The sequence below is a fragment of the Semicossyphus pulcher genome, unplaced genomic scaffold, assembly GCF_022749685.1.
Source record: "Semicossyphus pulcher isolate SPU_LCO1_2020_fin unplaced genomic scaffold, fSemPul1.0.p SCAF_3, whole genome shotgun sequence".
Lineage (NCBI taxonomy): Eukaryota > Metazoa > Chordata > Actinopteri > Labriformes > Labridae > Semicossyphus > Semicossyphus pulcher.
This window is the reverse complement of record NW_027211704.1, coordinates 18,458,688-18,485,644: the sequence shown is the minus strand read 5'-3', so window position 1 is coordinate 18,485,644 and position 26,957 is coordinate 18,458,688. Positions and strand designations below refer to the sequence as shown.

At 42.4% G+C, this 26,957-nt stretch overlaps 2 protein-coding genes across 2 annotated transcripts; both read left to right on the top strand.

Annotated features, from left to right (window-relative positions):
• The first annotated feature begins 4,354 nt into the window (after positions 1 to 4,354).
• Positions 4,355 to 10,596, top strand: fmoda (fibromodulin a). The gene is made up of 6 exons (XM_069678526.1): positions 4,355 to 4,403; positions 5,158 to 5,535; positions 7,710 to 7,832; positions 7,931 to 8,071; positions 8,152 to 8,419; positions 9,585 to 10,596. The coding sequence occupies exons 2-6, from the start codon at positions 5,188 to 5,190 to the stop codon at positions 9,734 to 9,736; spliced, it is 1,032 nt and encodes a 343-aa protein (XP_069534627.1). The 5' UTR covers positions 4,355 to 4,403; positions 5,158 to 5,187; the 3' UTR covers positions 9,737 to 10,596.
• Positions 10,597 to 16,454: 5,858 nt separating this feature from the next.
• slc6a14 (solute carrier family 6 member 14) lies at positions 16,455 to 23,872 on the top strand. Its single transcript, XM_069677406.1, has 15 exons — positions 16,455 to 16,520; positions 17,824 to 17,968; positions 18,043 to 18,174; positions 19,783 to 19,944; positions 20,098 to 20,212; positions 20,290 to 20,422; positions 22,010 to 22,150; positions 22,230 to 22,365; positions 22,442 to 22,534; positions 22,611 to 22,736; positions 22,828 to 22,946; positions 23,048 to 23,147; positions 23,233 to 23,342; positions 23,426 to 23,593; positions 23,723 to 23,872. The coding sequence occupies exons 1-15, from the start codon at positions 16,455 to 16,457 to the stop codon at positions 23,870 to 23,872; spliced, it is 1,896 nt and encodes a 631-aa protein (XP_069533507.1).
• Positions 23,873 to 26,957: the final 3,085 nt, after the last annotated feature.

Sequence of the window (26,957 nt, the reverse complement as noted above, 5' to 3'; positions counted from 1 at the left end):
TAGCATTAAGGCTGGTTGCCAGGCAACCAGTGAGAACAACTGAAAGGCCTTGATCATATTGACCGGCAGCTATTTTCCTCTGAAATCATGCTCAGGGTCGGAGGCTTGAGCGGTTATAACACTGCAGTGTTTCTGCTTTAAGTCATGAATTTAGGGTATCTAACAAGTCATGATCATTTTATCGCTTCTTGGTTGATCAGCACCTGAGCACCCAAAATGTAGAGAGAAATCTGGCCATATTTCAAGTTAAAAAAACTAACTTGATAAGCAATTAGCTACAGTCAGACGGGACCTTCAAGGGGAATGATTTCTTGAATGAAAACCTGTTTGAAAGCAGATGCACGTTGCCGAAATACTGTAGGTAAGGACAGTGGACGAGCAAGGGACAAAGTAGAGCCACGAGAGTTGCGTCAGTGGAGGTCCAATATCTCCATGATCCGCCATTGCGATGTTGCAACTCTCTGTCTAAGGCTGTGAAAGTACCGTCACTCACTCAGTCAGTCGGTTACTCAGTCAGTAAGTCAGTCACATACAGACCTTTGTGCAGGGCTTACCCCGGCCGTGAGCCAAAAAAACTCAATGGTCTCCTCCTTCCAGTTGTCCACATTGCTATCCATCTCAACAGTGTCCACTCCTCTGAGCTCGAGGCGAAAGCTCTTCTGTTCCCTGTGGGCTCACCACCAACAAGGATAGGCTTGTGGGTCAGGTGCGATGCAAGTTTATTGGCAGGCAAAGGCGGTGACCTAGGAGAACTGATCTCCGGTAGCACAGACTGGCTCTCAGTACGTGGAACATCACCTCTCAAGCGGGGAAGGAACCGAGGCGATGCTGAAGTAAGAGTGTTACCAGCTAGATCTTGTTGGGCTCCCGTCCACTCAAGCTTCCTTACGGAGTTGCTCAGGTTAAGAGGCGGCGGGTGGGTGTGGGGATGCCCTCAAACCCCTTGCTGAGTGATGTGGTGTTGGAGTCCTTCCCGAGGAACAACAGAGTTGCCTCTCAGCAACTGCAAGTTGCGGGGAGAAAGGCTCTGACTGTTGTTTGTGCTTATGCTTTGTATAGCAGTTCAGAGTACACACCCTTTTTGTAGTCTCTGGGCGGAGTCGTAGAAAGGGTTCTGCCTGGGGACTGTATAGTTGTTCTATTTCAATGCCCATGTGGGCAATGATTGAGACAGCTGGGAGGGGGTGATTGGGAAGAAAGGCCTGCCCAATCTGAATACAAGTAGTGCTTTGTTATTGGACCTCTGTGCCAGTCATGGATTGTTCATAACACAGACTATGTTTGAGCATCAGATGACTCAGTATATATGAGTATACTTGGTACCAGAGCTCCCTAGGCCAAAGATCAATGAACGACTACGTTGTCATCATCCAATCTGCGGCTGTATGTCTTGGACAAAGAGAGGGGCAGAACTGGGAATGTCTGGTGGAGGCCCCTGTCCACAAGTCCACAGTCTTCAACTTCCATCTCTGGAAGATTTTCCTGTGCATTACAGGCCAGGTCATGCACATGGAATACGCATGGGCCGGGTTCAAGGCATTGTCAAGCGGCTACTACGAGCTTTGGTCAGAAAGCAGTTGGTGCCTGTTGTGGCAGGAACCTAAGAAACCCCCTAATGGATACCGGCAGTGTAGGAAGGGCCGAAGAAGAAGGCCTTTTGAGCCTAATTAACACTGGGGCCTCCGGAAACAGCAGACAGGTACCGGGTGGCTAGGTGGGCCGCAGCTTCTGTAGTGTAGGAGTTTAGGAAGGCTATGGTGAAGGAAGTTTTGGTGGCCTTAAGGAAGTTCTGGAAAACCGTTAAACGACTCATTTGGAGAAAGCAGGGCTTATGCTCAGGCTGTCTTCAGTAGCGTAGGGGAACTGTTGACCCGGACTGGGGAAATCATTGAGCAGTAGAAATAACACTTTGAGGGACTCCTGAACCCAACCAATTCGTCCTCTGATATGGAGGCAGAGTTTGAAGATCCAGAAGATTCTCTTTCAGAAAACAGTGGCTTGCTAACTCCGGGTGGGGAGTGAGGTACTGGCCAAAGCAAAGTAGTTCAAGTATCTCGTAGTAAAATGGATTGTGATATTGACAGACAGATTGGAGCAGTGTCAGCAGTAATGCAGGCATTATACTAAACTGTCTTTGTGACGAGGGAGCTGACCCATAAGGCTAAGCTCTCAATTTAACCAGTCAGTCTACATTCCAACACTCTACCTGTGGTGATGAGCTCTTGGTAGTGACTGAAAAAATGAGAAGCGGCCAAAGTGAGTTTACTTCCCAGGAGGACTGGACTCTAGAGATCGGGTCAAGAACTCGGACAAGAACTCGGAGCTCGTAGTAGAGCTGCTACTCCTTCACATCGAAAGGAACCAGTTGAGGAGGTTCGGGCATCTGATTAGGATGCATCCTGAACGCCTCCCTTTGGAGGTTTTGAAGGTTGCTAGAGACATTATATAAACCACCTTTCCTAGGAACGCCTTCAGATCCCCCAGGAGCAGCTAACTTACTTAGCCTCCTGCCACAACCCCAGATAAGTGAAAGAAAGTGGATGGATGAAAAGTGTGCACAATACAATAGAAAGTTTTATGGAAGAACAAACAAGGCCATGGAAGAAAAAGAAAATATTAAAGTCTTGTGTATTTGGTTGCCAGGTAACAATAATAAGTGGAGAAAGGCTCAGGTTTTTCAGATGTCCTCCATGAAGTAACAAAGATACTGAAAGACAGCTCTGGAACAGCGGCTGAAAGTGTTAAGAGGTTCGCTTGGCTATAATTACTTTCTGTTGAGTGTTGAGGTGGGCGAACCATTGCTCAACCATTGTTTTTCCTTAAAAATTAGCATTTGTTGAAACAGAGGCAATATGATTTTATTACCCTGTGTGGTTTTAAAGTGTTACAAAATGTCAGTAAGTTAGTTTTGCCGATTTTTTAGGACTGAAGAATTTGTCCAGCTCAGATCAGCCTTGAGACTTTGCTTTTAGCCAAGACGCTGGCGAAACAACATTTCAAGTCAAGCACAGCAGACACATCAGTTACGATGGAGTGCAGTCGTAGCTGAACAGTTGCGAACAGACATAAACATGCCATCGATTCTCTGATCTAACTTTTGCCAACAAAGCAAATGAGTCATGTCAGACTCAACAGGTCTTCCTTTAGTTACAGCACTCAATTACATCACTAGTGATGTTCGTTCTAGAGTCATGTGTGCCACCTCTGCATAGTCAATGCCTGTTTCTTGTTATTTGCAGAGTAGAGGGCATGCATAAGATGTAACATATTATAAATAGACGACTGTATTTGTGGATCTGTGGAGGAAACACAAGCCAGCAGGTTGTCAACATGAAGGGCAACACTGCTTTGGTGCTGCTTTAGTTCCACCCCGAGTGTGTTATTTCACACAGAATATTTCCATGTGTTGAGAATTTGAAAGCATAGAGTTTTACTTCCCAACAGATTAAGCCCAGACATATCATCCTCCTGTGCATTACTCTACGTTTAGCCAGCAAATCAACAGTTGCATTACCCTTTCAGTGAGGCGTATCATGGTAACAAAATAAACTGAGCAGAGTGAAAAAGGGATCGAATAGTTTGGGGCATCTGCAACGGTTTTCATAGATGGAAGATAAAAATGAGCGAAAATCACAGATTCAGATGGAGCGCGTGTATGAGGAAAAGATACAGAACAGGAAGAGGCCCGCATTAAGACCAGACAGACAACATGAGAGGAGTGTGGCACATGTTTTCATTTAACCCTTTACAAGATGTAAGCTTGTTGGAGAGGACTGGAGAGAGTTGGATCCGCCCCTGCAACAAAAAAATCTTTACTAAGTGGGCTTGGCAGAAAGTGAATACTGACAGGTTTTATTACTGATTACCAAATCAAAGTCTAAATCATGTTTGTATAGTTTCTCAGGAGTATATAACTGTACTGGTCAAATGTTGAAATAATCAACAACAGTAATATGTAGATAAGTTCAATATTTCCTTGAGGTTTAGTGTTTGTATTCGAGTGAGTCTAAAGGTTAAAAACAAAGTTGCAAAGGTCTAAATATGGCCGAAATAGGGCTCGGCCGAAAAGGGACTGAATGCGCTGCACACAGATGGGAACAATCCCTCACAGCCACTGCATCTCACATCACTCGCGTTAGTGGAAAAAGAGGCTCCAGAGCGGGGTGTGGGGTGTGCTGGGCCATGCTTGAAAGAGTAAAATGGGGTGCAGACGGGTGGACGGGGGGATGGAAGGAACCAACAGCGAGGGAACAGAGAGTGGGGTGGAGAGGGGGGATGGCAGGGCAGAAAGGAGAGCAGGGAGGGGAGGAAAGTTTTTTACTTAGTGTTTGTCAGAGTCCCCTCCAGTCCTGAGCACGCTCTGAGAGAGAGAGGGGACAAGGAGGGCCAGTCTCTCTGATCAGGTACGTGTGTGTATGTGTTTGCATGTGTGCGTGTGTGTGTGTGGACATGTGTCTGTCTGTCTCTGAGGTATTTTTCTATGAAACCTTATAGGAGGCGAATATACACATGATGACAGACTTATGTTTTTTTTTTCGTCTGCAAATCTGAAGCTAATTATTGGACATTTTCCCACAATTTTGGAGCGGCAGTGAGAACCGTTAACAAAGCTGGCATTCATGGCGATGTTTTCTTTTCCTTTTTACACTTCCTCTCTGGGTCCCCTGTGGATTAAGACCCCTAAGAATGTACCCCTCTGCAGGCGGTTACAAATCCAAAACAAATTTGGCGGCTGCATTTTACCTTTGACTGTTGGTTTAACTTCCAAATGATAACATTGATTTTGGGTTTGAGCTTGAAGAAAAAATATGTATATTTTTAAAATATAAGCTTGTGTAGTGAAAAGATTACTAGAGTCAGTGATGGAGGCAGAAAAGCAGAGGAGGGATGTCTTTCTTTTAAACTTTGCCTTTCAAGAATGAAGTCAAAATGTTAAGAAAACGGTCAAACATTTATTGTTGGTTCAGGTATGAGAAAAATCTGATCATTTGACTTCAGTGTCCCCCCAAAACCCTTTTATTATGCCTTAAACCAAAACTTTCCACTGTTTTACTTTGATCTGTATCCTTTTCAAATGTCAGACAATGTAAACCTATCAAAAATATTTTATATTTTAACATTTTTGTTTGCCTTCTCTCTTTTCTTTGTCCCTGTTAGATTACAGTGAAGATTTGTGTGACTGAGACCATGCGTGTGGTGATTGTCTTCCTCCTGTCTGGCCTGCTTCCACTCTCTCTCTCCCATGGAGGGGACCCCTTAGCCTGGCTGTATAGATACCCTGCCTCCCTGCAGGCTCATTCTGCAGGAGATGTGTGTCCAGAAGCGTGTGACTGCCCCCCCACCTTCCCAGTGGCCATGTACTGTGATGGGCGGGGCCTGACGGCCATGCCTGACATCCCCTCCGGTGTGAAATACTTATACCTCCAGAACAATGCCATTACAGCTGTGCCCGACTCAGCTTTCATTAATGCGACCAACCTGGTTTGGCTCATGATGCACCACAACCAGCTGACATCTGACGCCATTGGCAAGAAGGTAAACCCACATCTGGTCTTAGTCATTCAGAGCCACATGCGGGCTCAGAGCATGAAGCAGTCAGGCTGGTCTTAATGGTTGTCAGATGGTTTGCAGGTGGCATGAAATCAGTAATTGTTTTACTGCTGCATATTTGAGTTAACAAAAGGTGTATTTTTGCATTTGGACATGTGGATTTTTTACTTAATCACCAAATGAATTTAAATTGTGTTTTCAGTTAATTAATTGCACACTACAGAGTTAACTATTAACCTTTTCAAGGCAGGGCTGTCACCTTCTCATCAACAAAACCTACCAGCAATGCTGACTCCATGCATACAAATAAATCAATGTATCGGAAACACTGAACAAGCTAATATGCTAGGTACGGCGAGCATAGACACTGATACCTGCTTACTAGTGCCAACATACAAATTAAATAATGTTACATTTTCACTAACCAAAAGAAGTGGAGCAAAGACTTACTGGACAGCCTGTTATTACTAAATAAAACACAAAACAAGCCAAACATCAGACATTTGAATGGAAAAGGTCTCCATAAGGGACCAACAACACTAAGAGAGGTTGAGTTCAGAGACTGGAATTAGCTGACCGCTAGCAGCACCCACCTATCACTAAGACAAAGCCTTACTTGAAGCCTTTTTTATAATTTAATCTGGTGAGGTTCAGATAAAAAAAAATCGTCCCCTGTACCGTTGTCAGATAAATGGGCAGATTAGCTATTAGCTATTTTGTTTAACAGGCTAGATACATGTTTAATCTGCATTTTAATATGGGGTATAATGGGGCTGGACTCACTTTAGGAGCCGGTCCCAAGTGGCCACTTGAGGAACTGCAGTTTTTTAGCCACAGATGTTTCTTCTTGGACAACACACAGTCCCCAAGATGGAGTAGAGTCAGTTTGACAAGAGGGAATACAGTACCAAAGTTTTTCTTTTCTAGCCAGGGTTGGTACCTTACACCCTGGTGGCTGACCGACTCAAAAGCCCCACTCCGTAGCTGACTGATGCCTGACCTCACTTTATTCTTCTACCGTCCCACCGTGCTCTGTCAGACACCAGTGACTCCGACCAGGACACCCCCAGGGGGTCAGACTCCTGGTCGGAGCCGCAATAAATCTCCCAAATACTTCAAACTTTAACGTGACTCCCTTTTGTCCAACTCTGCCAGAGTTCCCTGAAGGCCCCCCCCCCCCCCCCCCCCCGGTTTGATAACATTGACCTCCTGGCAGTCCAAAGCACATGTGCTAGTTAGAGATGCTTATTTTGTCGTCTGACAAACAGAAAATGTATCAAATCCATTGACAGTTCTCTCCGTCTAAAATCAAGCTGTTCCACTTAGCGCTCCCTCTAGAGCAGTGGTTCCCAACCTGGGGTCCGGGCCCCCCCTGGGGTCCAGGCGCCAAAGATTGCTGGGGTTGCGGGAGCACTTACTTGATAATCAAAAGTCTGTTCAACAATTAAAAAATATATTTATTTGGTCCTCATTCAAACATAGTAGCTACTTTATAGGCCACACCTCTGCGAACTACAGGCTGATTGGTGTTCATTTTTGCCAATAATGGAATTAATCACTTTATTGTTTTGGAGTACGTGTGTGCGGGCAAGGGGGGCTCGTCCTTTCTTAGATACAAGCAGGGGGGCTCCAAGGTAAAGGTGGTTGGGAACCACTGATCTAGAGGTCTAAAGAATACTATTTTCACGACTGGCTGATGGTATCAGATACAGCACATTTTTCTGTTGCATTTTGCAAGTTTTTTTCATTAGCAGAACGTTTAAAATGTTTGACTTACACCTGCACAGTAGCAGTTACAGATATACACGACAACCTCCATTAGCGTCTCCTAGCATCTCATTCTTATTTATTTAGCTAAAAACAGTTTGCAAGAAGCTAATGTCGGGTTGCAGCTAATTAGCTTATTAGCTGCAGCACATTGAACAGGATTGTTACATACCTGCAATTCTGGTCAGTTTGGATGCTGGCGTTGCCCTTTTTCTTCAATACCACGAATAACAACACACTTTGTACCCATGACTTGTACAGTGCAAGATTGTTTACTTTGTTTCATACTAGCCTCATTCTGTTAGCTAGGAAAAGAAACATTTCTGTTAAAGAGCTTTTCTTCACTTCTGTGGATGTTCGGAAGTTTTTTATTCTCTGCTTCATCCCTGTAGGCCTTTCTAAAGCTGGAGGGATTGGATCGTTTATATCTACAACACAACAATCTCACCAGCATCCCTTCAAGCCTCCCTCGCTCCCTCAGAGACCTGAGAATCAACAACAACAAGATTGAAAAGGTGAGTTTTGACATTCATGCAGAGCCACTCTTTTTTTAACTGCTATCTCCAAATACCCAGAGACATCAGACTTTAAAATGAGTTCTGCTGTTGGCTAGGTAACAGCTGTAGACGTGGAGGGAATGGATAACCTCACCATCCTGTATCTCCATGACAACGCTGTCACAGATATGGGCACATCACTGAAGGCACTGAAATCCCTCACACTGCTGGACATCAGCGGCAACAAGCTGACAAAGGTATGTGTGTCTTCAAAAGTCCAATTGAGTGAGTAGATGATCTCCAGCCCTCCCTCATTATTTTCCTGCACTGATCCCAGGTCCCTGAAGGGCTCCCTGAACACCTGCACCAGCTCTACATAGAGTCCAACTCCATCGATTCTCTACCGGAGGGCTTCCTGGGCAGTTTCACTCAGCTGCAGTATGTCAGAATGGCACACAACCAGCTGACTGACAAAGGTATCCCTCCCAACACCTTTAATGTGACGGGGCTGGTGGAGCTGGACCTGAGCTTCAATAAACTGGAGAGGATCCCCCCCGTGAGCACGACACTGCAGCATCTCTACCTGCAGGCCAACCAGATCAAAGGTGAAACGCTTACATGTTTTATTCATCATTTGTGTACACGTCTTATTAAAAAACCTATTCAAAAAGTTTTAAAAAGTTATTAAAAGGCCTAAAATTATTTGCTTAAATCAGCTTTTTTCTATGAGTGATGGGATTCTGCATAAACATAATTTTGTGCCAAATTTTGAAAATGTTGTTAATTTCAAACGGCCATTTTTTCTGATTTGAATGGATTCTTTTTTGCTTAAAAGCGAACAGATATCAGTTGCACCCAAACAGTCCATTAAGAGCAGATAAAAAGTATTAAAGAGGGGGTATAATGCTGTTTCCCATCTTAAGACGTATATATAATGTTACAATGTTGGATGTCAAGACTAAACGTGGGTGAAGTTTAAAATCTGTAGGTAAAAGTATGTTGGAGTAATCCCCAGGCTTCTCAGCTCAGTCTGCAGGCTGCTGTGAACGCCAGGTTACGCAGTCTTTTCTACAGGTTAATAGTTAACTCTGTAGTGTGCAATTAATTGCCAACTTTGGCCACATCATCATCAGAGAAATTCAGGAAGTTCTTAATTGAAAACACAATATAAATTCATTCGGTGATTAAGTAAAAAATCCACATGTTCAAATGCATAAATACACCTTTTGTTAACTCAAATATGCAACAATAAAACAATTACTGACTTTCTTCAGTGACACAAAGTGCAGCCTCAGCAGGCTTCAGAGAGCTGGCCAATCGGAAGAAAGTGGGCTTGTAGGGGCGGGGTTTCTTAAAGGGACAGAGCTGAGTCGTTTCAGGCAGAGGCTGTATGAGGGCCTGCACAGAGCACCAGTGTGAGAAAAGTTTTTTTAACTGCAAGTTATTCTACGCTACTTCACAGGTATCACAGAGAGAAATATGAAGCTTGGAATTAGCGTAATACCCCGTCTTTAAGAATGGATGTTTTTCTCCAAGCTTTATGTTTGATTGTTGCTTATTTTTTCTAAACATTGCATGTTAAAGCAAAATATCTTAAAAATATCTGAATCTTGTGCAGCACAGTTTAATTTCCCATACTTGTATACAGGCCAGGTGGTGAGGCTGGATGTTTAGAGTAGATTTACTGGAGTATTTTGGGAAGACATATTGCAGTGCTGCCTTATATGTACAGAAATGAATTCTTTCTGACCACTCCATCCGTCCCTCTAGAATTCACTCTGGGAAGTTTCTGCAGCGTCGTGGATGTGACCAACTTCTCCAAGCTGCAGACACTGCGACTGGACGGGAACGAGATCAGTCGTCAGGACATCCCCTCAGAGATGTCCCTCTGCCTGCGTCAGGCCTCCACCATCGAGGTGTAACTGTGTGTGTGATACGTGTGGCACTCTGCTCACTAATGCAGCTCAATTTACAGCAACAGTGTCACACAATATGTTTGTGACATGTGCCGAAATCAAAGAGCAACAGAGGCGATGATATGATTTAACATTGACAGCAGGTGGCAGCAGCTTTGTACTATTATATACACTGTTCTCATCACAGTGAAAGGAAAAATGTGTTGTTGTTCAAATGACAACTTAGAAACTTTACCCGACATGTCGGGCTCTTTAGAGTATTTCCTGGGAAATCTTTTAACATTATGAGTTTCTCTAACACATCTGGACAATCAGCAAGTCTGGTTTTAATGATTAATGAAAGATAAAGAATCAATTTGCCACAAAATACAATGTAAAAACGTTTGATGTTTCTAACTTGAGTATTGATCCGACCTGTGAGGATCAGTGCTCTTTGTAATCACAGTTTATAGGTGTCTGTCTTTGTCTCTGTTTTTGTAAAAAGCATGCCTTCTTTTGTTTCGTCTCATAAGTTGATGAGTTGAAATATCTTGTATGATATGTTTAATTTTAAATCATTATGTATCGTAGAAACACGCCGATGTCTTCATCACTTGACAACCTTGAGTTGCAAATTCTCAGATAATTTTATCCTCATGAAGAAAAATACTGTGACTCTTGTTTTTGTAGAGGATCGTGTCTTTTTGGAAACTATATAGATATCTGTGTACCATGTGAAAATATCTCCACACAGTACTGTAGTGAATCACACATACAGAGGCTTTTATGTTTGAACTCTGATACTTGAGTTAGTGTACGCATTGCATGGATTAGTTATCATACAGACGAAGGGTTTATGTTTACAAGCCTATTGGAGAATAAATAAAAGGTAGGAATTTTTTAAATGTCTTTTGACGTTTTGTCTTTTTATAGTATTTTTTTATCGTGTGATGCTGTATTCGTTTGTATGTGTTTAAAGGGCAACCTCAGTCCTATCATGCTATTATGGGGAGCTAATCCCATTATGGTAGGAAAAAATGCAATTTGGCTCTGTGCCTTTGGAGGACGCTATCCGCTTCTCCAATGGGCCCTGGAAAACCTCCAGACTACATAAAACGAGTCATCTGGCGGAGGCCAGGGAGCTCGCTAAACTACACTTCCTCAATCTAGGACGCCCGCCTCCGATGTCGTGTCTCGTTCAAAATCGTCAGGTTTGAAATGTAGACTGCAGACCTAAGATTTTTTAGACGATCCATGGGTATATTCTCTTCATGTTTCAGATTCTGTACTGCTCTGAGCCACAAAAATGTTAGTATTTCCTTTCAGAAGGAGAGGCACAATGCATGCTGGGTGTTGTAGCAATGTAGAATGGGCGAAACCACGAGCTGTTTGTACAACTTTCTCCACAGCTATGGCACCAATTTCAAATATTATTGCTTCTGTTGATTACAAAGAACACCAGCTTTGACTGACAGTGGCTTTTCCCAGGAGCGACCTGCTCCTTTAATGTGGGTCTGAATCAGTGATTCAATGGACTTCAAAGTGGACGGTGAGGAAGCAGGAGCACCGTTACATGGTTAAATCAGGGCAGAGTCAGCTGTTGTCCATTTTGTGAAGGATATGAGGAGTTCAATGAGAGATTCCTTTAGAGTACAATTACTCAGATACAGAGTACTTATTTATAAAAGGCCACAGATCTCCATCTGCTCAATGTAGATAGTGTCGGTGACTTCCTGCTGAGGAGTAAACAAGTCATTCCGGGCACTAGACATTTAGCAGTCAGGACTCTTGACTTTTGGACTCTGAATGATTTAGATTGGTAAACTGTCTCTTGCCAAATGGTTCTTTATTTACTCTCTGAACAAAAGATGTAAGGAAAGGCCAGAAGATCTGAAGAGATGGAAAAGGAAAGTCAACACTATAACTGAAGGCATGTTTGTCCAGTATATAAAACCAACAGATAACACAGTGGACGACTGTTAAGAGGCAGGAATATACAATGGACCAAAAAAGAAAAGGAAAAGCTTTTTAATAACGCAACAATAGCAAAAAGTGTTTTTAAAAGAATTGGACACCATGAAATCATCAAAGAGATGTCAGACATCACACAAGTTTAAATGTATTTCAATTAAAAATCCAACACATACCAGCTGGGTGAAGTAATGTGGCTGCTCAGCAGCTTCCATTCTTTGGACTGTTTGTTCCCCACAAACATGTTATTTTATCTCATGTTCAGCCCACTCTGAATGGCACCTGTTTCATATTAAGGGAAGTGTGACTGGAGACAGCAAACCTCACCCTCATTGACTGAAAGCATGAGCCAGCTTGTTCTGAGTTTGATTGGTGTGCATGTGTTTGACACTGCGCATCATGGCCGAAGCGTCTGCGTGTCAACATCTTCTGTAACCTGTGGTCACACCAGCAGATGCTGTCATTACAGCTGATGTATGTAGGAGGGTTACAGTGGTTTGGTTGTGGAGACGCATCACTGACCAAAATGGCTCAGAAACCAAAAGAGTATGAAGCAGACTATATTACACACAGGTGATATTAAGACGCTGAACAGAGACCCACAAACTGTCTGTGTAACTGCCAAGAGAGCTGTGATGGTACTATCCACTCTACGAAAAACATAAAGGCCTGTTATATGTATATATATATGTCTTTCAATACGATGCATCATGATTTCTGCCCAACTGCGGCCTTATGTCGGTGATTCAGACATAATCACGCCATGAACACAGTGTAAGTGCTGAATACTGCTTCATTAAACTATTCTATAACAATTTATTGGGCTTTTAACCGGCTGTCATAACACTACGTATCCCCATCTGTGGAGATTACATCACTTACAGTTTATACACAAAACCAGGTTTGACAAAGCTGTCATGTTCTATTTTTGGCTACATTTATCAGACTCCTGTTGACCTTCTGAACTCAGTTATCATAAATTGTGACTTGTGTATCTGCTGATCGTGATCAAGCAAGATGCTGCGCAACCACTTCCTGTTTCTGTGCTGTAACGTCACAGCCATCCTTGAGTGTTGAAAATCTGTTCAAAGCTGAAATAAATACACCCCATCTATGTTTTTGTCAAAGATGATAAAGATCAACTGTAGAGGAATAAAAATGTTTCTCTGACAAATAAGAATATACATTTAACCTATAACTGTTCAATCAATCAAGCAGAGTGACTCACAGTCAATACCAGCACAGTCTGTACCGTCTGGGCAGAAGAAATGACATTAACATCTGTATGAGCAGGCACACTTCGAAGATCAAGAAGTTCCTGAGTGACAGTGTGCCAGGAGATTCACCCACAGATGCTGAGTTCTCTGGACATTGTTGGGCTGCCTTGGCTGACACGCCTCTCCAGTGCGTCCGTGTGGAGGTCTGGGACAGGGCCTTTGAAGGTGCAGACCAGGGTGGTGGTTCCCATTTTTAGAAAGGGGGAACGAGGGTGTGCTTCAAATATTGGGTCATGGCACAGCCTCCTGAATAAATAAGTTTGCTCCTGGATGCTGGAAAGGAGCCGATTGCCGAACCTCAGATACAGGAGGAACAATGCAGACTCCATCCTGGCCGTGGAGCAGTGGACTCTTCACCCCTAGAGGGTTGTTCAGGGGGTCATGGGAATTTGCTCATCCAGTCGACATGTTTAAAGGTGCAGCTTGGGGGAGGAGACTGCCGGGTTCAGGGACCTCAGAATTGAATCTCTGCTTTTTGCAGATGATGTGCTTCTGTTGGTTTCATCAATCTGTGGCCTCCTATAGGCACTGGGGCAGTTTGCAGCCTAGAGTGAAGCAATGAGAGAGTCAGCACCTCCAAATCTGAGGTGATGGTATTCTGCCGTAAAAAAGTGGATTGCTTGCTGCAGTCTGGGACTGAACTACTGCCTCAAAGGAGTTTTATTAACTCGAGGTCTCATGCATGAGCAAAGGTAACAGATCGTAAGATTGACAGACAGGTTGGTGCAGCATCAGTAGTAATGTGGGCGTCGTTTCGAATAGCCATGGTGAAGAGGGAGCGGATCTGTAAGGCAAACCGTTCAATTAACCAGCCAATCTACATCCTAACCTTGGTTATGAGCTTTGGGAATTGATAGAAAGATTAGTGTCCTCTGCAGGGTGGCTGGACTAAGCTTTGGAGATGGGGTAAGGAGCACAGAAATCTGGAGGAGGCTCAGAAAGGTGCCGCTTCTCCTTCTCATTGAAAGGAGCCAGTTGAGGTGGTTCAGGAATCTGATTGGGATTCCACCTGAGTGCTTCCGTTTGATTTTCCAGGCACGCACAACTGGTAGGAAACCCCTGGGTAGACCCAGACTCGCTGGAGGGATTATATAGCCCATCTGGCCTGGGAACACCTTGGGATCGCCCTGGAGGACCTGGAAGACATTGCTTGTTGAGGGACATCTGAGTTAACTTGCTTTGCCTACTGCCTCCAAAACCCAACCTAGAAGAACGGAAGAAAATGGATAGATGGAGGCTCTGACATTTTTGATCATAATTTAAATGAGATGGTCTCTGTTATTACAGACTACATTGAGTGCCAAATTGCCAAGACCTTACCAATATACCTTTCAAGAAATGACTGGGTTTCTGTCACAATGTTATCTACATCCAAGCACAAAAAAAGACAAACTTCTAAAGGTGAGAACACTCACTGGACGTGACCAACAAACACAAGTTAGCTGCCATAACTAGCCCTGGTTCATTTGCTTCAGACCTAAGCAACATCTATGTCCCGTTTAACACCATCAACTTTGAAAAGGCATGCAAGGCTGACAGCTGAGCCGCTGCAAACCAGGCAAGGCTCAGGGGCTTGATAGCATCCAGGTGTAGGTACTCCTAGGTCTGGACCATAATTTGACTCCCAACACGTACCCATGGTTCTGGCTCACTTCCTGCTAACCCTTTACACCAATGACTGTATCAGCCTCTCACCTATCATGACATACTTAAAACACTCCGATGACGCTGTCTAACCTTTACTCCTTAATCACAATGACACTTCAAACAATGAGGCGTGAACAATTACCTACAGATGAATGTAACAAAGAAACCACAAACAACACAGTCAACAACTCCACACACGATCCCACCTGCATCAATAATGAAACTGTTGAATTAGTTGAGTGCTATAAATATCTCAGACTCGCCTTGGACGACAAACTGTGCCTCACACAACATACCAATGACTTCCACAAACACTGCAGACAAGGACTCAATACTGTTCCATTTCTGTTGCCCCCCACATGCTGTTGCCGGCCTAAATATAATCAAACACATTCCCTTCATTCTTCCCCCTTTTCTTTACCATGTTAACCACCTCCATACGGATCAAACTCATGCGTTACGTACAACTCCTCCATGATTACTGACCTCCCCTACCCCACCTGTGGAAGTGGTTGCTCATAGCAACACACTTTAATCATCATCTCACTTGCAGTCCTTTTTAGCTCTTTGTAGCGTTTTAGTGACTTTCAGCTCATCATTTTGGTTTTACAGCCGACGTCCTTTTGTTATGATTTGGCGCGATATGAATAAAAAGTGATTGATTGGTTGATTGAAGTGGCATGTATGTGAACATTTTCACTGCTAAAAAGTAAAAGGGAGCGGCAGTTTGGCTCAGCGGTTGGGTCGCACGCCCCATGTGGAGAGGCTGCGAGCCTCGATGAGGCAGCCCCGGGCTCGGCTCCCAACCTTGGTCCCCTGCAGCGTGTCGTCCCCGCTCTCTCTTCTCCTGTTTCTGGCACTGTCCACTGTCAGGCCTGATATTTACTTCAGGGTTGGTGGAGACCAAACAAAGAGCCAAAATGAGAGTGAATACTGGACTTGTCGGTGGAAAAAACTACATGGATGCTAATTTGTGTCTGCTTGATGTGTCAGTCATAACTGGGGTTTAACAAGTTTGCCCGGCCTGTGCTGTTGAGGAACGAGGGACAGAATGCGCTTATCTCTAGCTTACACTGTACATATATGAAAATAGTCTATCACCATGAGTGTAATAGATGTTGAAATAATCTGTTGAACAATCAGGAGTGAACTTTTTCATTCACCTCTGTGTCACCATTCATGTCATGTGACCCGGTTGCGGCCGCATCCCCAGGTTGTGATTATGGGTGACACAGATGAACGTACACTTACAATATAGTGATTATGTGTCGCTGTCACTGACCAACATGAGATCCATCCATCATCAGTGTCCGCCGTGGTTTCAGGGTGTGGTTGTTAAGAAACCTGAGTCACTAATACACTCACGCACGCACACACACACACACACACACACACACACACACACACACACACGCCAGTCAATACTCAATATCCTGAGCTGCATAACTCCACACTTTTGACTTTTTATCAACACACAGGGTTTACAGTCATGTCATTATCAATCCTATAGCAATCTAAAGAGTGGAGTCACACACAGTGTAGGTCGTGAGCGGCAATAAGCACTCTGGGGTCAGAAATAACCTGTGTCAGGACTGGGTGTAGATTAGTCACTTATGTTCTCATTAAGGAAACTTTCTTTGTTAATGACCATTGAATCATGATCCCAGTTTAAAAGATTAATTGCACACACACACAGCCAGCTCAGTGGTGATATGGGGGAAGGTCTGTGCAGGTGATTGGTTAGGAAACATTCACTCCCTTGTGTGTCAAGGGGGGGGGGGACTTTAAAACAGACCTACCTGAGAGATTTGTATTTCTGATACAGACCGTTAACCTGCAGGTGGAAGGACATGAGGAAATACGGCTGGGACAGTTTCAAGGATTTAATTTTTAGTAATCCTGCTGCTGTTGACCAGGTAGGACATTTAAACCTGTTTGACCAGAGTTTCACCAGGAATGTGATGCTTGTCTGTTTATTGTGAGGTTAAAAGAAGATCTCAAATGAGTATACAAATGCTATATTAAGTGCCCCTGTGAGTGCAACTGTGGGGGTGATGATGGAGACAATGCCCCTTAGGGACTATAATGATGGTTTACTTTAAATAATATTAAAAACTCCCTGTTAAAATGTATAATATCTAATTTTTTACATTATTTCCTGCAGGTTTTTTTTTTTAATTAAGAGACAGCGCTGTGTGACAACAGTGGAGACAATGAGAATAATTATAACAGTTGAAATGACTGTTTGAGACCTGTATTTGCGGCCTTTTCAATCTTTTGAATCTGCAGTTCACTTGAACCAAACATGACAGCAGCAAACTTCTGACGGTGGTGCCCTGAGTTAGGATGATAAAAGTTAAATACAACAGTTTGTCTATGCTTTCAGCTGAGAAACGCTGGCCTATGACATTAGTATCTTTTTTCAGATCATTAGATTTTTGTCATTCTAAAATTGACTTCTCTTAGGGCCCGATCAGGCATAGCGCGTTTTAGCAGCTGGGGGCGGCTTTTTTGTCATTGTTTTCATTGAGAGGGACGCTTTTTGCACCCTGCTTTTGCATTGCAGAGCGCCGCGCGTTTTTCCCGCTCTGTGCGCCTTGTGTTTTTGAGGAGACGCTCTGAGCGCCTCAAGTTGAAAAAACTTCAACTCAAAGCAGAAAAGCTCCCGACGTCATTCCTGTTTTTTCTCATTGTCCAATCAGATCAATGTAGAGGAGGTAAAACGCGAAGCGCACCGCACTGCCTTTTTTGTTGAAGCCTACGGTTATAAAAAGAGCAACTCGCTGCGCCTTTTTAAAAAAAATTTTTTTTACTGTTGTTGCTTTGAGTCGAAGTTTTTTCAGCATGAGGCGCTCGGAGCGTTTCCTCAAAAACGCAAGGCGCACAGAGCGGGAAAAACGCGAGGCGCTCTGCAACGCAAAAGCAGCGCGCAAAAAGCGTCCCTCTTATTGAAAACAATGACAAAAAAAGCCGCCCCCAGCTGCTAAAATGCGTTCTGTCTGATCGGGCCCTAACGGTTAGGCAGTAACAGCTAACTGACAGCGCAGCGTTTTTGCCCATTGTTTTAACCATAGGCTTCAACAAAAAAAGGCAGTGCGGGGCACCTCGCTTTCTGTCTGATCAGGCTCTTACTGCTGTTATTTGACATAACTTGCTTCAGATACAAGATCTGAGTTCCGTTTATAACTTTAATGAGTGCTGAAACTTTTCATGGAGCAGGACCCTCCTGTGGGTGAAGGTGATGAGAACACTGAGCGTGGGAACTGGGCCAGCAAGAGGGAGTACATCCTCTCTACCATCGGCTATGCTGTTGGACTGGGAAATATCTGGAGGTTTCCATATTTGGCCTATAAGAATGGAGGAGGTAAGTGTTCGTGTCTCATCCATTTAATCCTGTTTGGCAGCACTGGTTTTACGTCATTGTGTCCCTTTGAGCAGGTGCCTTTCTGATCCCCTACTTTGTGATGTTGGTGGTGACTGGAATTCCTCTTTTCTTCCTGGAAAGCGCGTTCGGTCAGTTTTGCAGCCAAGGTCCGATTAACGTATGGAGAGCGGTGCCACTGCTGCAGGGTAAGTTTTTAACCATCATTAGGTTCATCTGAGGGTGAAGATGTCAGACATGGGGGATTTAATGAGGCTGTTGGTTAATGATCCACTGCAGAGGCAAAAATCCATCTTTTTATCCCTCCTGACTTCAGCCATTGTTAAGTGTCCAGTAAGAGACAGAGTTGCAGGGATTAAAGCAGCTATGAGGAACTTGTTTTGTTGGTTTTGGCTGCCCTTACGAACAAAGCAGTGCATCTTATCTCCCTGTTGGTCCTGTCCTGTACGTGCGTGTGTAGTATTCTGAAAAGAAAAATCTTGCCTGCTGCATTTAAGTGTCAATCTTACTGCCAGGAAAATGTACACAAAGGCTCTACATGAAACCTCTTTGTCGTAATGTAACCCAGTGAAAGTGATGACAGGCTTCAAGTATAACGATACACATATGATTAATCTTATAGTTAATTATCTGGTTTGTTTATAAGGATTATTAAGAGGCACTGGAGTTATACTGAGAAGGTTTCATCACCCATTAAAACTCTTTCGAGTATGTATTAAGTAAAAATCTGACAAATTTAGTAAAAATGTTTTTGTTCCTTTAACTACAACTCAACACATTCTGTGGAAACACAAAGAGAGAATTTCTCAAATGACTAACTTTGAAATATGTCCACTTGATTTGATTAACTCAGACTGCTAAAGCCCCCCTGTTAATCTGTGGGCTGCTTCTCCCCTCACTTACATAGCAGTGATTATTTAAAGGCCAGTACGGAGAAGAGGAACAACCACAGGTGGAAAAACCTGTTGGTGTTGACCGCTGTTTTACAAAAGACTAAAAACAGTGTGAAACGTTTTCCATTAAAGTTTTAGAGTAAGAATGAAAGTGATTCGGGATGTCAAAGTGTTTATATAAACCTAGATTTGAACAGTTAAAAATCATATCTGATGTGATGATAATAACTGCACTCTGTGGTGTATGAAAGTAAACATTAGAAATAAAGGATAAACCTTAAATAAATCAGAACTCAGAGAAAGATCATGATCGTTTAGAGACTAAAGACTTAGATCAAACTTTCTAACTCTGATTTATTTCAGCAGTGGCAGTCTTTTTTATTTTTAGCATGTTTAATGTGAGATAACAAAAAAAAGAAAACTGCGCAAAATTGTAAATTATAAATTAAAATATTTCTCTCACGCCAGAGTCAGATGTTGGTGAAAACGGTTCCTGTTGTGAAACGCGCCTCTAAAACGTTTCGGTTGCCATAAAGTTCAAAGCAAGAAGCAACATCAAACTTACTTCACCGGCACAGACGTGTGGGCGCTACCAAAGGTGTTATCTGGTTTTGTGGACATTCTGTTTAAAGTGTAACTATTAGCACACAGAGGTCGACAAGTTAAAGGAGGAGACTGCTGAGAAAATTTGACACCATATTACAAGTTTCTACATTTCCCATTCAGAGAGCTTGTTAGCAGCTTTAATGTTATTAAACTAATCGACTCTGGGGAATATACAGTAGAAAAATAGATCAGAGATTTATCCATTTAAAATCAATACGCTTCTTCAATGAGTCGACATTTTACTCAAAGGAAGCCAGTAATACTTTAATTAATTGAAAACTTTCTCTGCCCCTCCAGGTGTTGGCATCGCCATGCTTATGGTGACTCTAATAGTATCAATCTACTATAACGTCATCATCGCCTACAGCCTGTACTACATGTTTGCCTCATTCCAGTCTCCTCTGCCCTGGTCACAGTGCCTCAGCTGGGCTGACAGCAACTGCAACAACACGCCCATAGGTGCTTTTTTTTTTAACTTCAAGTGTTTGGAAAGAGTTGCTGTTTAAATCTGCTATTGTGCTGAAGTTTGTGTAACATTATTCTGGAGTGAGGTTGACAGAAATATAATCATGTTGCACTCATTAAACAGACCTCTTCTTTGTACTGTTCCAGCCTATTGCAATGTAAGTGGTGTTTTAGTGGCCAACTGGACTCAGGAAAACAGCACGTGTCCGTCATCCAACACCATCACAGTTCCAGTGCAGAGCCCGAGTGAGCAGTACTGGGAGTAAGAATCACACTATATATCACACATATATTTTTCCTACTGCCGTGTCTGTACTAACATACCTCTCTCCTCCTCAGCCGTGTGGCTCTGCAGAGATCCAGTAGTATGGATGAAACAGGGCCAGTGGTTTGGCACTTGGCCCTCTGTCTGCTGCTGAGCTCTATAATAGTTGGTGCGGCGCTCATCAGAGGCATCAAGTCCTCGGGGAAAGTAAGTCAACATAAAAAGTTTTGGTTCACAGTCCAACTTGAGGGAAAATAAATGAATGCAGCCCAATGCAATGTGAGGTTTTCCTGCTGCATACTGTGAAAGACTCAACGCATAGAGGTGCAATCAATGCATTTCTATGAGTCCATTGTTTCCATCACAATCTGTGCTAAAGTTCAGTGCCTTTCTTGTTGAGAGTTAGATAGTGATATTGATGCACCACTGATTTCCCCAAGGATATCAGTGCCAAATTTTAATGACAATCTATTTAATACGCTTGCTTTGGTTTGAATTAGATAGATTAACAAACAGAACAGCTAACATGACTAAAAATGTAGAAGGAGGCAGCAGCTTAGCACAAATATTAAATATAAAGGGAGTAGTCTGGTTTTGTCCATAATAACACACACACAAGACCTCTGAGGTTTACTACTCGACACATGCCGTGTATATTGTATGTAATAAAACGACAAGTTGCCGTAATAGTCCAGATTACTACTACCAGATCCTTGTGTTCATATATCTTTTATTTTGCATATTTAACAAACAAGATAAAATGCAATGATAAGTGAACTTAAGAGGGGCTGAGTGTTGAATTTAGTGACCTATTCTAAGCTTAATCCAAAAGGCAACTGGACTTGGTTGAAGTTCTTAAAGATGTTTCAGAGCTAGAAGAGCTAGAAATATATAAGCCTCTGTAGGTCATAAGTATGCTCATAGATGTGTAGTCAAGGGTGAGTCATTAGCCTGAGCTGTGAACACTCAGGTTTATATTTCTGGCTCCGTCTACCAGTGAGTTTAGAACTGAAGAAGCCTTTCCGATGAGAGGTGAAACGTCTTCAAACAAGTCCAGTTGCCTTTTGTATTAAGCTTCGAATTACCATGACCTGGATGACTGAGAACCTTCACAGACATGACCTTTGGATAGACTGTTTTCCAGTCTTTTATGCTAAGCTAAGCTAAGCTAACCAGCTGCTGCTACAAGTTTATGAGAGTTTTAATATTTTAATTTAACTCTCGGCAAAATAGCAAATTAAAGTATATTACACAAAATGTCCTTTCTTTTAAAAATGTAAATGGCAAATGGACTGTACTTATATAGCGCTTTTCTAGTCTTTGCGACCACTCAAACTTTTACACTACATGTCACATTCACCCATTCTCACACACACATTCACACACTGATGGCAGAAGCTGCTACGTAAAGTGCCCAACTGTCAATCAGTTACCACATTCATACCCGTTGGCTATGCCCCAAGAGCAATTTGGGGTTTGGTGTCTTGCCCAAGGACACTTCGACATGTAGCCTGAGGGAGCTGGGGATCGAACCTCCGATCTTCTGATTAAAAAACAACCGACTCTACCACTGAGCCACAGCTGCCTCACATTTTAGCAGATTTTAGAGCAACAGATTTTAGACATTCATTCATCATAAACATTAGGTGTGTTAGATGCTGAGAGGGACACAGATATATCTACACATGTAGGACCTGAGTGGATTCACTATTTATGCTTTAAACTCATAGAACCAATACAAGAACATGCAAGTGGATTGAATAATATTAAAAATCTTAACCGTTTTCTCTCCAGGTTGTGTATTTCACCGCCACTTTTCCTTACGTGGTGATCCTCATCCTGCTGATCAGAGGTGTGACACTAGAGGGAGCCAGAGACGGGATAGAGTTCTACATCGGCTCTCAGTCCAACTTGACTAAACTGACAGAGGCACAGGTGAGGGACCCAACCATCTGTTTAACTAGTTCACAGATTAGAATCATTCATTTAAACATTTTACCGTTTGTTTTGTCAGGTCTGGAAAGATGCAGCGACTCAGACCTTCTACTCTCTCTCGATTGGCTGGGGGGGAGTCATGACTCTCGCTTCCTACAACAACTTCCACAACAATATGTTCAAGGACTCATTTGTTGTAACACTTACTAATGCTGGTAGGAGCTACTGTAACAGCATGTAAAGAAAGTTTTTAATATTTGCACATTTTCTCATTATTGTCTGTTTTTCAAGGTACCAGTGTACTCGCAGGCTTCGCCATATTCTCTATCCTGGGTCACATGGCTCACATCTACAAAATGCCTGTTGGAGAAGTGGTGAAAGAAGGTCAGACAGATTTACCATTTATAAAACATAAACATCTGGAAGACATCTGATGTTTTATTTCTTTGTCGTTGTGCAGGATTCGGCCTGGCTTTTATTGCATATCCAGATGCTCTGTCTAAACTTCCTGTTTCCCCTCTGTGGTCCATTTTGTTCTTCTTCATGCTTCTGACTGTGGGTCTGGACTCACAGTTTGCAGGGATAGGTGAGATCTCAGCCTTTCATACAATCGTAACATTCCGACCATTGCCATGCAATAGTTCGCAGCATCCTGACATCTCTCTTCTTGTCATTAGAGGTCATCACCACCTGCCTGCTCGATGCCTTCCCTAAAGTATTCAAATCCAAACGTGCTTTATTGACAATAACGACATGTTCCATCCTCTACCTGCTGGGCCTGCCGTGTGTCACAAGGGTAAGCCAGCCTTAGTTTAACTTTATGTTACTGTTGTCTGAGGCCTAGTTAAACTACTCGGCTCATGCATACCTGTGTGTCTGTTTGTGCATCTGCTATAGGCAGGAATATACTGGGTGACTCTAATCGACCAGTTTGTTGCCAGCTGGGTGCTGCTCTTTTTGGCTCTCTTTGAGATCATTGGTGTTGCCTACATATACGGTAAATATGATTATTGTGGATATGTGCACATCAAGGTGACTGAGAGCTTTAAACTGCAGCTGTATTTATTCTTCATGCTTTGCAGGAGGGAACCGTTTCATTAAAGACATTGAGATGATGCTTGGAGAGAAGAGTTTTGCTTTCTGGTTGTGGTGGAGGGCGTGTTGGTTCTTCATCAGCCCCGCCATCATAGTGGTGAGTCTGACATCACACCACATTTTATGAAATATAAAACTGAAATTCAGATTACATACATGGCTGTTGATTTTGTTGTTCAGGTGATCCTGATCTGGTCTCTGATCACGTTCACACCGCCCTCCTACGGAGCAGTCCAGTACCCGGCGTGGGGCTCTGCTCTGGGCTGGTGCATGGCTCTATTCATCCTCCTGTGGATCCCTGTGATCGCTGTGTATAAGCTGATGAGAGCAGAGGGAGGGCCCTGGAAGGTGTGCATGTGTTTGTCATTATAACTGCATTATGGTCGTTCTCAAAGCATTGCATTTTGCAGAACTGGATTTTTTTTTCTCCATATATTCAAAGCAGTAAAATTTTGGTTAATATCTTACTTTCCGCAGCGTCTGAAGTCAATGTGCTCTCCAGCTGAAGAATGGCATCCCTACCTGGACGCCCACCGAGGAGAACGCTACTCAGAGGAACGCAGCAGGAAGAACCTTGAACACCAACCCAAAGTGAATGTGAAAGTGATCTCTAGCTCGTGGCTATAAAGTGTGTTTTTGTGTGTTAATCTGCCTCTTATTTTCCTCCCTCTGGTGAGGCTGAGTGATCTTGAATGTTGAACAGCTTGTACTTAAAGTCAGAGCTCCATTCAGGATTTTTGACCATAAGAATTCAAATAGGGACTGAAATACTATCAAGTCTTGCTTCATATTTCCCCCCCCCTTTTTCCCAAATATTGCTGCTGGGGCAGTCAGTCTTCAGCAAGCACATGTGAGGTCACATGTTTATAGGAAATAGGAAGGAGCTATTAAGACGTGACCCACAGAACAGCTTCAAAACCAATGAGTTACAAGTGGCTAATATTTAGTTAAAACAATAAAAGCGCTGTTTTTGTGTTGTGTGGAATTCATTTCATGTATATATCAGAAATGTCACCATATGAGGCTTTAGAATTAGTTTTTTTATCAATGATCCACAGACTTTTTATTTATTTCACTGATTCATCCAAAATGTTTGATATTATGACTGTTTCTGTTTCAGTAATCATGCTGGTCTTTCAGTGTCAATTACGACTTCCTGTCAGTTAAATACTGTAAATCCTACAATAAAATATCTTCTTTTAATAATGATTTTCTTTTACATCTCTAATCTCTATAAAATGATTGAGAGAATACCTTGTAATGCAGGTTGAACCAGCCAAACAAAAACACGGAGATGCTTTAAATGCCATTGTTGCAAAATGTGTTACTGATGTGTTTCACTCGCCAAATGCGGGTAAAAATTTGGCGACTAAAATAAATGAGGTGCTCCCATTACTACAAAACATACTTTAAGTTGTTGACTAAGTTTTGCTTTGCAACGACTCCGCACGTTGCTGTCGTGTGTCCGTGAATAATTATATCGCAATCCTTTAATTGACCCTCGCAGACCACCATCGGCGCGCTGCTCACGTTTCTGTTTTTTAGCTTGCGCAGCATTTTAGTGCGTCAACAAAGTAAGTACGAGTTTACACTTTCACTCTTCGCACCTGACATGTAGCAGGTGAAGCAGATCAGCTGTTAGAAACGTTAACTAGTCGTTGGCGGACCGTGGGCGTCCTCTGTTTACTGCTATGCGCTCTCTGCTCTACAGGGGCTGCCGGAAGGGGGACTAACGCTACAATAGCAGCTCGCACCGGCTAATGAGAACTTGCTGCCACAGCTAATTATTGAGTTTCCATGTTGTGGAGAAGTATTTCCAATTCACTTGGCCTCGCCATCACTGCATCTAAACTACAGTATTAACCTGTACCACTGTCACTACGGGAAGCAGAGGAGAAGCTGAGACACCTGTGATGGATACAGCAGACCAAAAGAAAAAGGCTGAGGAGGATGCAGCAGGCCCAGCTGAGTGAGTGTGATTTTAAAACTATTTGTTTAACAAGTACAAACTTGATAAAACTCAGAACCAGAGGGCATGTTTAAAAAAAAAATTGAGTTACAATTGCATCTGGCTTTTCGGATGACGTGCTGTATATGCCTGTGAACTGAGCTTGGAACGTTGCACTATTTATAAACCTTTGACATATAGGTATGTTTCACTATATTATTTTTGCACAGAATATAAAAAAATACATATAAAACCATGTCAGGGGAAAAAACAGCCTCAGTGTTGATGTTTCTGCAAAAACTCGGGTAATGCTCAGTGGTCTAAACTTATTGGTCACACTCAACACTCTCACCTGTTGCCTCAGTCAGTTATTTTGATGGGCCTTTAAAACTTTGATATGTGTGAAAGAGACAAATAACATACATAGAACTTTCAAACACATGTGCGTACAGGACGCACGTGGAGGATTCCATGGTTGCTATGGTTTGTCTCCAGGTGCATCAATACTATCAAATCATCATTGAAATACAAACAAAACTTCGATCAGTCAGAAAAGGTTTTCGTCCGTTTCGCTGAAGGATTTACGACAAATTTCACTGAAAACTTTAGATTTTTTGCACCACGACGAGGACTCCAGACTTCCGGAGACTTTCTTCAGAAAAACATCAGACTTGCACCATGGAAAATGTAAGATTTGAACACTTTGACGATCTTTTAACGTGTTTACTGTAATGCTACACTCTGTCCAACCGAACTTTACCGGATCTATTCATTTAAAATAGGCCACAAAACACAATTTAAATCAACTTTATGCAATCTTTCTATCATGTCTGATACATAATTTATTACTAATCAACAAATCAGCTTCTCCCAGCTCTGAATGTTATGTTAATGAGTTCAAGACTGAAGCAGCCTACATCAACTTCGTATATTAAATCCTTCATTAAAACTGTAAATCTGTAAAAGACTAAGAAATAAATATGTAAGTAGTCTTTAGGCTATAAATGTTTAAATATAAAGAAAATTACAAATATAATTGAATAATTATGAGTATTTCCCCTTTTTGTCGTATGTATGTGTTCATGTACTTTAGTAGCCTATTTTTGAAGATTTATTCAAATTATAAGTCTATTTTTATGTATTTTTAATTCATGTTCATACGTTCTTTAAAATGTAATGTAGTTATTTTTTAATTTTTCTTATTCTGTCACCTTTTGTTTTGCCGTTCTTTGAGGGGTTGAGCTGTCAATCAGCTGGCTTTGGGCGGGTCTTCCTGCCAAGGCTTTTAATGACATTGTAGAAAAAATAATCAAAACAGGACAAAATGAAGAATTAATATGCACAACCAAATTTAAATATAAATGTTGAATATAAAGAAATTAAAATATTATGGAATTCATTACAAATAAATGTCTAAATGTTTTTAGTCTAATTTCTGTTTATAGTTAAGCAATTTTTATAATGTACCTGCTGGTAAATGGGCAAAAGCTTTCTGCTGCTGTAAAATATCAACAAGCTACTAATACACATGACCACTGCTAATTTTAAGACCAACACACCCGATTGGTGCAGGTAGGCCTACATTTGCTAACTGCTCTATCTCTGTAGTGTCATGGGTTACTATTCTATGCTAATTAGAGACCAAACACAACCTGAAGGTCAGAAACAGCATCCTACACAAGGTTGAACTCCACCTGAACTTAGATTAAAAGAGCTTCAAACCGAATATTCTGATTTAATTCTTTAAAAATGTGTCAAGCTACA